We start from the raw sequence: 12571 nt of genomic DNA, 5'->3' as shown, positions 1-12571 counted from the left end.
AGTACACAGAGGGGCGAACTACCTGACAAGGCTAAAAAGGTACTCTGGCATCCCTGAGTTCAGTCACAGGGCAGAGGGAAGGCCAGACTGAAATAAAATCTCCTGAACCTCTGGGTGACGTTAGGAATAAGCAGGTATTATGTCCTGGTTAGAAACGGGACAGAAAAATCTGAAATATATGGACGAACATTAGCTGAATGGAGCTAGGGTGAGGAGAAGCAAGGGCTAGAGCCATGCCTCCAAAGGGGCAATGCATTGACTGACCTCATCCGACTGACGAATCGTCTTCAGTGCAATCCACACAGTTCCCACCATGGTGTCCCAGATCAGTCCTTTGTTCCATACTTCCACACTTAGACCCAGGTCCAGGCGACTAATCTCACTAAAGGAAAGAAGAAAGCCCTTTTTTAGAAACCAAGCAATATAAGAGAAATAGTGATATCTGTTTTGCTAAACCTCATCAGGATCCTGTCATTAGGAAAAAATCAAAATGTCCCAGATGCTTCAACCATTCTCTATGTTCCTAGACACATACATACAGAAAGTTTCCTCTGTCAATCTGTCCCTCCTCCCTTGGAGCTACAATCATGGGTAGACTAACACAGTTTCACAAGAAGAATGAGAGCATTACTGCCAGCAGTATCTGCATACAGTCTCTGAACTTAAGCAATAATTTCATATGTTTTATTATAATACTAGCACTGCCCCCAAGTTATACCTCTGGACAAAATGTGGTCCACTGGAGAAGGGAATGGCAAACCATTCAGTATTCTTGCCTTGAGAACCCCATGAACAGTATGAAAAGGCAAAAAGATAGGACACTGAAAGATGAACTCCCCAGGTTGGTAGGTACCCAATATGCTACTGGAGATCAGTAGAGAAATAACTCCAGAAAGAATGAAGAGATGGATCCAAAACAAAAACAACACCCAGTTGTGGATGGGACTGGTGACAGAAGCAAAGCCCGATGATGCTGTGAAGAGCAATATTGCATAGGAACCTGGAATGTTAAGTCCATGAACAAGGCAAATTGGAAGTGGTCAAACAGGAAGTGTCAAGAATGAACATCGACGTTTTAGGAATCAGCAAACTAAAATGGACTGGAATGGGTGAATTTAACTCATGACCATTATATCTACTACTGTGGGCAAGAATCCCTTAGAAGAAATGGAGTAGCCATCATAGTCAACAAAAGAGTCTGAAATGCAATACTTGGATGCAATCTCAAAAATAACAGAATGATCTCTGTTCGTTTCCAAGGAAAACCATTCAATATCACAGTAATCCAAGTCTATGACCTGACCAGTAATTCTGAAGAAGCTGAAATTGAATGGTTCTATGAAGACTTACAAGACCTTCTAGAACTAACATCCAAAAAAGATGTCCTTTTCATTATAGGGGACTGGAATGCAAAAGTAAGAAGTCAAGAAACACCTGAAGCAACAGGCAAATTTGGCTTTGGAGTACAGAATGAAGCAGGGCAAAGGCTGACAGAGCTTTGCCAAGAGTACGCACTGGTCATAGCAAACACCCGCTTCCAACAACACAAGAGAAGAATACACATGGACATCACCAGATGGTCAATACTGAAATCAGATTGATTACATTCTTTGCAGCCAAAGATGGAGAAGCTCTATACAGTCAGCAAAAACAAGACTGGGAGCTGACTGTGGCTCAGATCGTGAACTTTTTATTGCCAAACTCAGACTTAAAATGAAGAAAGTAGAGAAAACCACTAGACCATTCAGGTATGACCTAAATCAAATCCCTTACGATTATACAGTGGAAATGAGAAACAGATTCAAGGGATTAGATCTGATAGACAAAGTGCCTGATGAACTACAGATGGAGGTTCGTGACACTGTACAAGAGACAGGGATCAAGACCATCTCCAAGAAAAAGAAATGCAAAAAAGCAAAATGGCTGTCTGAGGAGGCCTTACAAATAGCTGTGAAAAGAAGAGAAGCAAAAAGCAAATACCCATTTGAATGCAGAGTTCCAAAGAATAGTTAAGGAGAGATAAAAAAGCTTCCTCGGCGATCAGGGTAAAGAAATAGAGGAAAACAATAGAATGGGAAAGACCAGAGATCTCTTCAAGAAAATCAGAGATATCAACAGAACATTTCATGCAAAGATGGGCACAATAAAGGACAGAAATGGTATGGACCTAACAGAAGCAGAAGATATTGAGAACTGGGGTCAAGAATACACAGAAAAACAAAAAAATACAAAAAAGATCTTCACGACCCAGATAATCACGATGGTGTGATCACTCACCTAGAGCCAGACATCCTGGAATGTGAAGCCAAGTGGGCCTTAGGACGCATCACTACGAACAAAGCTAGTGGAGGTGAAGGAATTCCAGTTGAGCTGTTTCAAATCCTGAAAGATGATGCTGTGAAAGTGCTGCACTCAATATGCCAGCAAATTTGGAAAACTCAGCAGTGGCCACAGGTCTGGAAAAGGTCAGTTTTCATTCCAATCCCAAAGAAAGGCAATGCCAAAGAATGCTCAAACTACTGCACAATTGCACTCATCTCACACACTAGTAAAGTAATGCTCAAAATTCTCCAAGCCAGGCTTTAGCAAAACGTGAACTGTGAACTTCCAGATGTCCAAGCTGGATTTAGAAAAGGCAGAGGAACCAGAAATCAAATTGCCAACATCCAGTGAATCATGGAAAAAGCAAGAGAGTTCCAGAAAAACATCTACTTCTGCTTTATTGACTATGCCAAAGCCTTTGACTATGTGGATCACAACAAACTGTGGAAAATTCTGAAAGAGATGGGAATACCAGACCACCTGACCTGCCTCTTGAGAAATCTGTATGCAGGTCAGGAAGCAACAGTTAGAACTGGACATGGAACAACAGACTGCTTCCAAACAGGGAAAGGAGTACATCAAGGTGGTATATTGTCACCCTGCTTATTTAACTTATATGCAGAGTACATCATGAGAAATGCTGGGCTGCAGGAAGCATAAGCTGCAATCAAGATTGCTGGGGGAAATATCAATAACCTCAGATATGCAGATGACACCATTCTTAAGGTTGAAAGAGAAGAACTAAAGATTCTCTTGATGAAAGTTAAAGAGGAGAGTGGAAAAGTTTGCTTAAAACTCAACATTCAGAAAACAAGATCATGGCATCTGGTCCCATCACTTCATGGCAAATAGATGGGGAAACAATGGAAACAGTGACAGACTTTATTTTGGGGGGGCTCCAAAATCACTGCGGATGGTGACTGCAGCCATGAAATTAAAAGACGCTTACTCCTTGATAGAAAATTTATGACCAAACTTGACAGCATATTAAAAAGCAGAGACATTACTTTGCCAAAAAAGGTCCGTCTAGGCAAAGCTATGGTTTTTCCAGTAGTCATGTATGGATGTGAGAGTTGGACTATAAAGAAAGCTGAGCGCTGAAGAACTGATCCTTTGAACTGTGATGCTGGAAAAGACTCTTGAGAGTTCCTTGGGCTGTAAGGAGATCCAACCAGCCCCTCCTAAAGGAAATCAGTCCTGAATGTTCATGGAAGGACTGATGCTGAAGCTGAAACTCCATACTTTGGCCACCTGATATGAAAAAATGACTCATTGGAAAAGAGCCTGATGCTGGGAAAGATTGAAGGTGGGAGGAGAAGGGGACGACAGAAGATGAGATGGTTGGATGGCATCACCGACTCAATGGACACGAATTTGAGTAAACTCCAGGAGTTGGTGATGGACAGGGAGGCCTGGCTTGCTGCAGTCCATGGCGTCGCAAAGAGTTGGATACGACTAAGCGACTGAACTGAACTGAACTGAACTGACAGGAATCTTTGAGGAAAAAGCAAGGCTTCTTTACCAGATATATGAACGGGAGTCGAAGAAAAAGTAAAAGGGCCCCGAGAACATCTAATCCTGTTGGGAACATGGGGTGAGGCAAGTGAGGGACACTAGAGTGTGCTAGCTCACACTAGTCAGTCCCTGCAGAACCCAGTAGTCATTATCAGTTAAAGCAGGCACTGTTACTTATAAATGAAATGATCACAAGATAACAATAAACACAATGATTTTCCTATAATAATAACTAGAAAAAAATATTTGAAAAGAAACTAGAAAGAGCCAGACGACAACTAAGCAGAAGCAAGCGTCATATATGGAAGAATATCAGTTAGGAAAGGCTAACTCAAAAATAATTACAGACTTAAGATGAAACAAGCAAACCCTTATGTTAACACTAAAAAACATTCTCTAGAAAGCTCCTATGGAAACACAGATTTATTTGCGGGGGAAATGTAAGAAAGATGAGAAAAGGCCAATTCCAGCAGGAAAAGCACAATGGAATTCTTAGAAAAACAACAGCTATTCATCACGTCAAGTTTTTTTTTTGTTAACTTTTTACTTTTTTACTTTACGATACTGTATTGGTTTTGCCATACATTGACATGAATCCACCACAGGTGTACATGAGTTCCCAACCCTGAACCCCCTTCCCACCACCCTCCCCATCATCACGTGAAGTTTTCAGTGTGTGCTTGAGAGAGAGCTTGGCTTCCCTATTGTACTATTAAGATACATATTCTTAGATTCACTAGTTTGGGATGTGGCATTATAGCTGTAAAATTCATATCAAGCATATTGAAGACAAGTAAAGCAGAGAAAATTTGCCCCTTTTATGTAAATACAACAGAATAGAAAAGAACTGAGTTCAATTTTTTCATTTAATATAATTTCCCTGAGCATATACAATACATATGCCTTGGTACTTTGGGAAAGACACACAATACAGGACCCAGTTCCTCTCTCAAGCAACTTCCAAGCTATCTGGAGAGCTGTTCAAAACCAAAAAGTAGGTGACTATACCCAGTTACTACGTTAGGGCATTCACCATGGGGAAAGGTAGCTTTTGCATACCATTTCATTCAGCCTAATTAGCTGATCAGCCTTGGAAAATAAATCTAACAATCCCAAATCTTTTGAATTTAAAAAAGAAAAATTACTTAGGGATATATATAATATCCTCCGAGAAAGTCCTAAATAGTATCTCAAGTGTGTGAAAATTTGGTGTCAGTCACTCAGTTGTGTCTGACTTTTTGCTACCCCATGGACTGTAGCCCACAAGGCTGCCCTGTCCATGGGATTTCCCAGGCAAGAATATTAGAGTGGTTAGCCATTCCATTCTCCAGGGGATCTTCCTGATCCAGGGATCGAACCTGTGTCTCCTGTATCGCAGGCAGATTCTTTACCATCTGAGCCACCAGGGAAGCCCCATTTCAAGCCAACAGCTTAAAAAAAAAAAAATAGCCAGAGGTCTTTACAGCTTGACTTGGAGCAGATAAAAAAGAAAATCTATTCTTCAGGGAACTCTGGGGAATAAGGCCCAAACAATGAAGATATCTTCTATAAGAAGCCTCTTATCTACATCTGCTCAGATGGCTCAACTAAGAGAAGTCTGAGAGCTCTGTTTTGCCTCATCCCCAGTGCTCTGGGGAAGCTTCTTTTCTCTACAGTACTCAATTGACAGTATATATACATACATGTACACAAGATCCTGGGCTAGGAAATTCACAATAAGTGAAGATGCCCTCCTTGCCCTTAAGGAATGAACAGTCTATTCCTGGAAATAAGATAAATACTAAAGATAGATGAGAAACACCAAAATGAACATTAGATACTATCACATAATGTATCAGGGAGAAAAAAAGAAAAGGAGAAAGGGAGACAAGTGACCAGCAATGGAGCTGCCAGTGACAGAAGAGCAGGATAAGAGGAGTAAGGAACAGGAGCAGAAAGGTGGGTAATATCGCTAATAAAGCCCATGTAAAGGAGAGGGGAGAAAATCCACACAGTATCTCCAGGTGGGAGACAGAAGAAAAGTCACACGTATCACAGTAGGGCTGAAAGAGGAAGTGCTATGGGAAACTGGAAAATAAACAAGAATAATGCTACTGTGCTGATGAGAGACTGTAGATGATTGTTACGTTTCTCATGCTGGGAACAGTTATAATTTTAGTGATTATGACAGCCATAGGGAAGTCAAAAGAACGAAGGATTGCTAGGTTTATATACCACAGCCAGAACTGTGGTATGGCAAACAAGGAAGAGACTTGAAAAAACTGTTTATAGCTGACTTTGCATGAGTGAAGAAAGAAACACATGATCTCACTCTGATGTCAGTACAACAGAGAGGGAATAAATGAGGTTTATAATCTTGAGAGAGAGGCAACCAGTGAGAAATCTGACACCACTAGCTATTCTGGAAGCTCTTTAGCTTCCAGGGCACCACTATCTCGTTTCTCCTTCCTCTTCTCTGTTCACTCCTTCTTAGTCCCCTTTGTCCCCTCTTTAAATACTGGTGGTCTCCGGGCCCTACCCCAGCCCCTTTTCTCACCCTACACATTCTCCCTAAGCTTTCTCATCTACGCGTATGCCTTCAACTAACCAAAATATTTCTCCAACCTAGGCTTCCTCCATGAGTACCAGGTTCAAGTTTCTATCTTTTGTAATGTTCTTCCTACCTGTCCTGTAAGAACTTCAAATATAAGCTTGTTCGTAACTGATATAGTATATCCTGTCCTATCGAGTAGCATGCCACTTATCCAGTCATCCAAGACAAGTATTGGTTCTACCTCCTTAATATCTTTCATCTATCCTTCTGTTACTGTCTTAGCCCAAACCCTCATAATCTTAACCTTTAAGTATTATAATAAAGTTTCCTAAGTGGTACTATAAGCAGCAACATATTAAAAGCCTAGAGGATTGGAATGTTTCCCCATAAAGAGAGTCATCATATGTCTCAGATGCACTATAAAACTCACAATTTCACTTCAATCACAAATTTCATAGAAATTTTAATATATTTTCTTTTTGACCAACTTGTATCTACCTTCCCCCAAAATAAGTATAACCCTGTGAGAGAGTAGACCTTTACAGATAAGGAAATTGACACTCAGAGAAGCTAAGTGATTGGCTCAGTCCTTCAGAAATGATAGCCTATATTTTACTTTCCTCTCCTAGATCAGAAAAAAAAATTGCTTAAATTTAAGAGGAAAAAAGGAAATAGCAAGTTTTTAAAGTCACAATCATAATATACTAAATTCTGTGTCATATGCAAGCAATTCAACTAACATTTACTCATTTTTATTATTAATTAGATAAAGGTAGAATACTTTACTCCATAAAACAAAAAGGATTAAAAGCATATGTCCTTATCTTCAAAAGCAGGTGACTTAAGCGGGGAGGCTCCAGAAGGAAGAGAGATATGTGTAATTATGGCTGATTTGTGTTATTGGACAGCCAGAAACCAACAAAACATTGTAAAGCAATTTTCCTCCAATTAAAAAATAAATTAAAAAAAATTTTTTAATAAAGACAGCAGTTTGAATAGAGTATTTTAAAAAAGCAGGTAACTTAGAAACGCAAACACAGTCCTCACATGCATAACCACATTCCTTCAAGGAGCCTTTGGAGAACTGAAAAAAACATTAAGTTAGGTTTAATATCATACTAAGTATGTTATACTACAGCTAATTCTGACTAGTAGGTAAATCTGACTAGGTATATTTTCACCCACATAAACTGAGAGTTTACTCGAATTCATAATTCATCTCTGAAAATATATTATAAATCTGGGAGAGAACAAAACTGCAGATCACTTTACTGTAGTAGGTGTGTGTCCCTACTACACACCTCACTTGTTCCTCTCTTCTGTTTTCAAAAAGAATACTCAACATGCTATTAAAATGTGTTTTTGAATATTTAATATATTTTATAAATCTTATATATACACAAAATCTTAAGCCTCTACTTGTTTAATCCAATGTGATTACCTTGGAAATATTATCAAATACTGTAGGCATGCTGCTACTGCAAAGTACTTACAACATAAAATCTTGTTCCCAGGAAGGTTGATCGCCACGAACTGCTACAGTTGTACTCTTCACATTTTGCACTTTCAGGGTCACATATGTGTTAAATTTTTCTTTGAAAAATGCAAAACAAAGATATAATACTTAGTGCTCAGATGGTTATCCAATCTCACAAAGTCCCTGGAATTAAGTAATGTCCAAATTATAGTATTACATGTAAGGAAAAATTGAAATTATATATTCTACAATATAGTATCATTTTAAACATAGAGGTACAAAAAAATTATAAAACACATACTATTCTCAAAAGCATAAGCTATAATAGTGTTTTTCAAAATTTAAGGACTCTACTTTATCCTTTTCCAACAGACACACATGCACACACATATAAACAAAAACGAAAGCTTTATGAAATGTAAGATGTGATACCTTGGTATTTTCTATTCTAATTTAATTAAAATATTAATCATAACCACCTAGGTTGACTTTATAGCCACTTGCAGTTTGAAAAAATAATACTCTAATTGATCTTACAGAAAAGATGTTATGCAAATTAATATATAAAGAAGTAAGTACCACAGAGAAAAAGTACTAAAAGAAGGCAGAAGAGCAAACAGTTACCTCTAGTTGTTTACAGTGACAAACATGGAGGAAAAACCCTCATAAAGGAAATGGATTTCAAAGTCAATCTATTCACCTTGGCCTAGAGCACAACTTACATAAAAAGAAATATTATCACAGATTCGAGAAAATGAAATTCTCTAACCTGAGAGTATAAATTGAGTACCAAACAAAGGTAGGTGGCCTGGATCTCAAAACTCAGAAATCTGACCTGACTTAATACAGCACATTTTGTTTCCTTTGCATCAGCCATGATTAGAGACACTGAATTGAGAGTTCACTTTTCTGTGTAAGAAGTTAATCGTAACTTTATAAAATGAAAAAAAAAAGACTATCATTTTTGACTCATCAAATTGTCAAAGATCACTTAAAGCAACTACCAGTGTTAGAGGTGTAAGAAAATGGGCACTGTCATGTACTTGTATTAGAAGGTAAATCTTTCTCTTAAGCATCATAAAAAACTACGGAGTTTTATACCCATAATTATAACTACAGTTATATCAAAGGTATATGAGGATACAAGCCCACCCACGTGAGGGAATTTCCATCCATATTTGGTAGTAGCTATGCAGTATACCAATGAGCTGTTTTCTAGCACAGGATTTTGTACTTCATTCCCCATATTCAACCACAGCTGGCTGGATCAAAAGGAGATGCTACCCAAAAGCAGGCAGTCAATTAATGAGCTAACCAAAAGCTGAGACCAATATGATTCCCTCACAAAAGATTTTCAATAGAGAAAATAGAGAAATAGTGACAAATGATTGGTGAAGAAGCTCAAAGGAGAGGCACATAAATTCCACTGGAGTAGCTATTACGGGGTATATGCAAAACAGGTAAGCATAAAAAACCTGCTGGAAGACAAAGGAGAGCAAAAAAGCTTTTCAGAAAGAGAAGCCCTAATCTGCAGCCACTGGAGAGAGCAGTAAGCTCAGAAACTGCTTTAGTTCCTGTTGCATCCAGGTTTGGTTTTTCAGATTTTTCTTGGGTTCCCAGTATGTTCTTTTCCCCCATAATCCATAATACTCTCTTTCTGGCCCCAGCAGTAACCAGAGTAAGTCTTTGTAACTAACTTGATATTCAGTTAAGAAAATATGTATTAAAATAAGGAGATACCCTTTTCACCTTCACATGAGCAAAGATTAAAAAATTTCATGCTATTTAATGTTGGTAAGGATTTGGGAAAATAAACACTCATATACTTTTGGCCTGATTAAAAGCTAGCAAACCTTTCAGAGCCACACTTTGGCAGCAGCTACTTAATTTATTTAAAATACATACCTTTGGCCCAGCAATTCTCTACTTTTGGACTCCAGCATACAGATACATTTTCAAAAGCAGGCAATAATAAATGCATTAAGAAGATGTATTGCTTATGGCAAAAAAAAAAACTGAAATGACCTGAATATTCAATCAGGGACCTAGGGTACAACAACATTCTGTATACTTTTTTTTTAACAGTAGTTTCTTGTTGGTTATCTGCTTTAAATATAACATTCTGTGTACAACATTTTGAAAGCAAGAACCATATGTATACACACACATACACAAGAAAAAACTTTTATGTATTGTTGGAAAAAAAGCAGGTTGCACAAAGACATGTGTAGCTGATTCATTAGTGTATACATGCACATAAACAGAAAAACTCTGAAAAGGTGTATAAAAACCTCAAAACAGTTACTTCTGAGAAGTAGAACTAAGTTAGCCAATAGGTAAGGAGACTAACTTTTCACTAGATTGATAGAGATTTCTTTGATGTTTTATAAAAGCATCGCTTTTTTTCCTTCAACTTTTTGAGGTATAACTGGCAATTTAAAATTGTATATATTTAAGGTGTACAATCTGATGATTTTGTATATGAATACAAAGTGAAATAATCACCATAATCAAGAATCTCCACATTCCTCACCACCTCATAATTACCATTTCCTCTGTTTGTGTGGGTTGAGCACATTTAAGATCCACCCTCTTAGCAATTTGAAGTATATAATATTTGTTAAACATAGACACATTATTATACATCAGATCTTCAGAAATTATTCATTTTGCATAACTTTGCACCCTCTTGACCAACATCTTTCCATACTGACTTTTTAATTAATTTAATGAACTTAGTGAGTTTAACTAATTTAACCAATGAATCAAATGACATTTATGTTTCTTTGAAAGAATGTTTTAAAATCATAGCAAGTAGGGGAGAAGTACGTAAGAATTAAAGGCTGGCCTTACCTGGTGAACCCTGGAATTTGGCTCTTTTAACTGCAAGAGAAAAAAAGAGGACACCATGAAGAATTCCTGCAAATTAATTTATTTAACCAGCATTTCTTTAGTAAATTAGTATGTGCCAAGATTAGAGTTAGGACTAGATTTTTAAGTCTAAGTCATTAGAGAAAAAAAGCTGAGACTTCCAATCAAAAGTTGAATGCAGAGAGTTAGAAGGGTCCTTAAAAGTCATCCAATCTAATCTCATACTCCAAGAAAACATCTTTTTGTTTTGTTTCAAACCAGTTTATTTAGGGGTTCCATTTTCACTGCTCAATAGATTCTATGTATTTCTTACATGCTTCTTCACTCATTAGTTCACCTAGTTCTGAAGGGTTACTGAATGTCATCCTGATCAGCCAACTATCTTCATAACAAGATTTGTTGACAAGTCCTGGATTTTCTGCTAGAGCTTTACTAACTTCAGTTACTTCTCCTGATAGAGAAGAATAGAGTTCACTAGCAGCTTTCACACTTTCCAAAGCACCAAACTCTTCCTGTTTGTCAATTTTGTCCCAACTTCAGGCAGACTACAGTAAACATCTCCCAAAGCTTCCTGTGCAAAATTGCTGATTCCCACTGTTCCAACACCATTTTCTGTTGTTACCCATTCGTGTTATTATTCTGTGAATTTCCGGACCCGACAACTGAGCAGGACCGGTGCGCAGCGCCTGCTCAAAGTCCCCAGGGCCACAGTGAGCAGGGCGCGTTGGGTGCCGACCGCAGCCCGCAAGTTTAGGCATCTCTCGGAGCGCCATGTTTGCAGGGATGCAGAGTGTCTCCTCGCAGAGCATCCCAGAGCATCCCAGCCAGTGGGGGTGGGGCGGGGCCAAGAAGACATCTCTTACAGCCTCCTGACAAAGAGGTCAAGGGAACTAAATTATTCCTATGGCAGGCACCCAAATTCATGTCAGATAACTTTCTAAGATTTAAATTATTTATATTCTTTATTTAAAACCCATCATAGGAACTCCTCCATTCCATTCATGCTAAAATAAGAGCTAATAGGCTAAATCTGGGACAAGTTTTAAACAACAGTGAAAAGTAACTGTTTTTCTGGAAATAAGCAGATAACAAAAGAATTCCTGTTCAAGTAAAAGCTATCCAAACTAGAAGAGAAGAGGTAAAACTGTCATTATATGCAGATAACATGATACTATATATCAAAAACCCTTAAGGCTCAACACAAAAACCACTAGAACTGATAAATGAATTCAGCAAGGCAGCAGGACAGAAGATTAACATACAGAAACTGGCTGCATTTCTTTTCACTAACAATGAAATATCAGAAAGGGAAAGTAAAAACACAATCCCTTTTAAAATCACATTCAAAAAAAAAAAATACTTAAGGTACTTCCCTGGTGGTCCAGTGGCTAAAGACTCCATGCTCCCAATGCAGGGGGGCCAGGTTTGATCCCTGGTCAATGAACTAGATCCCATATGTTGCAATTAAGAGTTCATATGCCAAAACTAAGACCCAGTGCAGCCAAATAAATAAATATTTTTAAAAAACAAAACAAAACTTAAGAGTAAACCTCACCAAGGAGAGGAAAGGCTTATACGTAGAGAAGTATAAAACACTTACAAAGGAAACTGAAGATGATTTAAAGAAATGGAAAGATACCTTATGCTCTTGGATTGGAAGAATCAACATTGTTAATATGGCCATATTACCTTAAAGCAATCTGCAGGTTTAATGGAATCCCTATCAAATTACCCATGACTTTTTCCACAGAACTAGAACAAATAATCCTAAAATTTATATGGAATTGCCAAAGCAATCCTGAGAAAAAGAACAATGTAGGAGGCATAATCCTCCCAGACTTCAGACAGTACTA

The 12571-nt window shown here is 38.0% G+C and overlaps 1 protein-coding gene and 1 pseudogene across 1 annotated transcript in view; both read right to left on the bottom strand.

Annotated features, from left to right (window-relative positions):
* The window catches only part of UNC13B (unc-13 homolog B), a 215393-nt gene that overhangs the window by 157391 nt on the left and 45431 nt on the right, over positions 1-12571 (bottom strand). Inside the window, exons 2-4 of the mRNA XM_068973725.1 lie at positions 10701-10730; positions 7864-7963; positions 265-382 (exon numbers count right to left, since the gene is read on the bottom strand). Of these exons, the coding sequence (XP_068829826.1) occupies positions 265-382; positions 7864-7963; positions 10701-10730 (248 nt within the window). The remainder of the gene's footprint in view (positions 1-264; positions 383-7863; positions 7964-10700; positions 10731-12571) is intronic.
* LOC138081207 (glycine cleavage system H protein, mitochondrial-like) lies at positions 11000-11465 on the bottom strand (annotated as a pseudogene).

This window comes from Capricornis sumatraensis, chromosome 6, assembly GCF_032405125.1.
Source record: "Capricornis sumatraensis isolate serow.1 chromosome 6, serow.2, whole genome shotgun sequence".
NCBI classification, from domain to species: domain Eukaryota; kingdom Metazoa; phylum Chordata; class Mammalia; order Artiodactyla; family Bovidae; genus Capricornis; species Capricornis sumatraensis.
This window is presented reverse-complemented; position numbering and strand designations above follow the sequence as displayed.